The sequence below is a fragment of the Cephus cinctus genome, unplaced genomic scaffold (genome assembly GCF_000341935.2).
Source record: "Cephus cinctus unplaced genomic scaffold, Ccin1 Ccin1_scaffold0068, whole genome shotgun sequence".
Taxonomy (NCBI): Eukaryota; Metazoa; Arthropoda; class Insecta; order Hymenoptera; family Cephidae; genus Cephus; species Cephus cinctus.
This window is the reverse complement of record NW_014332811.1, coordinates 396869-397949: the sequence shown is the minus strand read 5'-3', so window position 1 is coordinate 397949 and position 1081 is coordinate 396869. Positions and strand designations below refer to the sequence as shown.

The 1081-nt window shown below is 46.5% G+C and overlaps 1 protein-coding gene across 1 annotated transcript in view; it reads left to right on the top strand.

Annotated features, from left to right (window-relative positions):
• Positions 1-96: 96 nt before the first annotated feature.
• Positions 97-1081, top strand: part of LOC107268793 (mucin-2) — a gene marked incomplete at its 5' end in the record, with an annotated part of 5393 nt that continues 4408 nt past the window's right edge. The window contains one exon of the mRNA XM_015741918.1: positions 97-1056. Within this exon, the coding sequence (XP_015597404.1) occupies positions 97-1056 (960 nt within the window). The remainder of the gene's footprint in view (positions 1057-1081) is intronic.

The window sequence follows — 1081 nt, the reverse complement described above, 5'->3', positions numbered from 1 at the left end:
ACTACTAAGACGCAGGCAGCACCTACCGTAACTGCTGAGAGTACTACTCTCACTGTTCCTGCAACTTCTACTGTGGCAACAACCACTGAGACACAGCCATCGACTTCTGAAACTACTAATAGTACGACTGTGACTGTTCCTACAACTTCCACTGAGGTAACGACGACTGAATCACAAGCAACATCTACTGAAACTACTGAGAGTATCACTGTGACTGTTCCTACAACTTCCACTGCGGTGACGACTACTAAGACGCAGGCAGCACCTACCGTAACTGCTGAGAGTACTACTCCGACTGTTACTGCAACTTCTACTATCGTAACCACTACTGAAACACAAGCAGCGCCTACCGAAACTGCTGAGAGTACTACTCTGACTGTTCCTACAACTTTTACTGTGCTAACGATAACTGAGACACAGTCTGTGCCTGCCGAAACTACTGAGAGAACTACTGAGAGTACAACCGTGACTGTTCCTACAACTTCGACTATGGTGACCACTACTGAGACACAGCCATCGACTTCTGAAACTACTGAGAGAACTACTGAGAGTACGACCGTGACTGTTCCTGCAACTTCTACTGTCGTAGCCACTACTGAAACACAGGCAGCGTCTACTGAAACTACTGAGAGTACTACTCTAACTGTTCCTACAACTTCTACTGTGGCAACGACTACTGAGACACAAGCAGTGCCTGCCGAAACAACTGACAGAACTACTGTGATTGTTCCTACAACCTCACTTGTGGTAACAACTACTGAGACACAGCCTGTGCCTATCGAAACTACTAAGAGTACTTATGTGACTGTTCCTGCAACTTCTACTGTGGCAACAACTACTGAGAGACAGCAATCGACTTCTGAAACTACTGAGAGAACTAGTGAGAGTACGACCGTGACTGTTCCTACAACGTCTACTGTGGCAACAACTACTGAGACGCAGCCTATACCTATCGAAAATACTAAGAGTACTACCGTGACAGTTCCTACAACTTCTACTGTGGCAACAACCACTGAGACGCAGCCAGCGCCCTCTGAAACTACTAATAGTACGACTGTGACTGTTCCTACAACTTCCACTG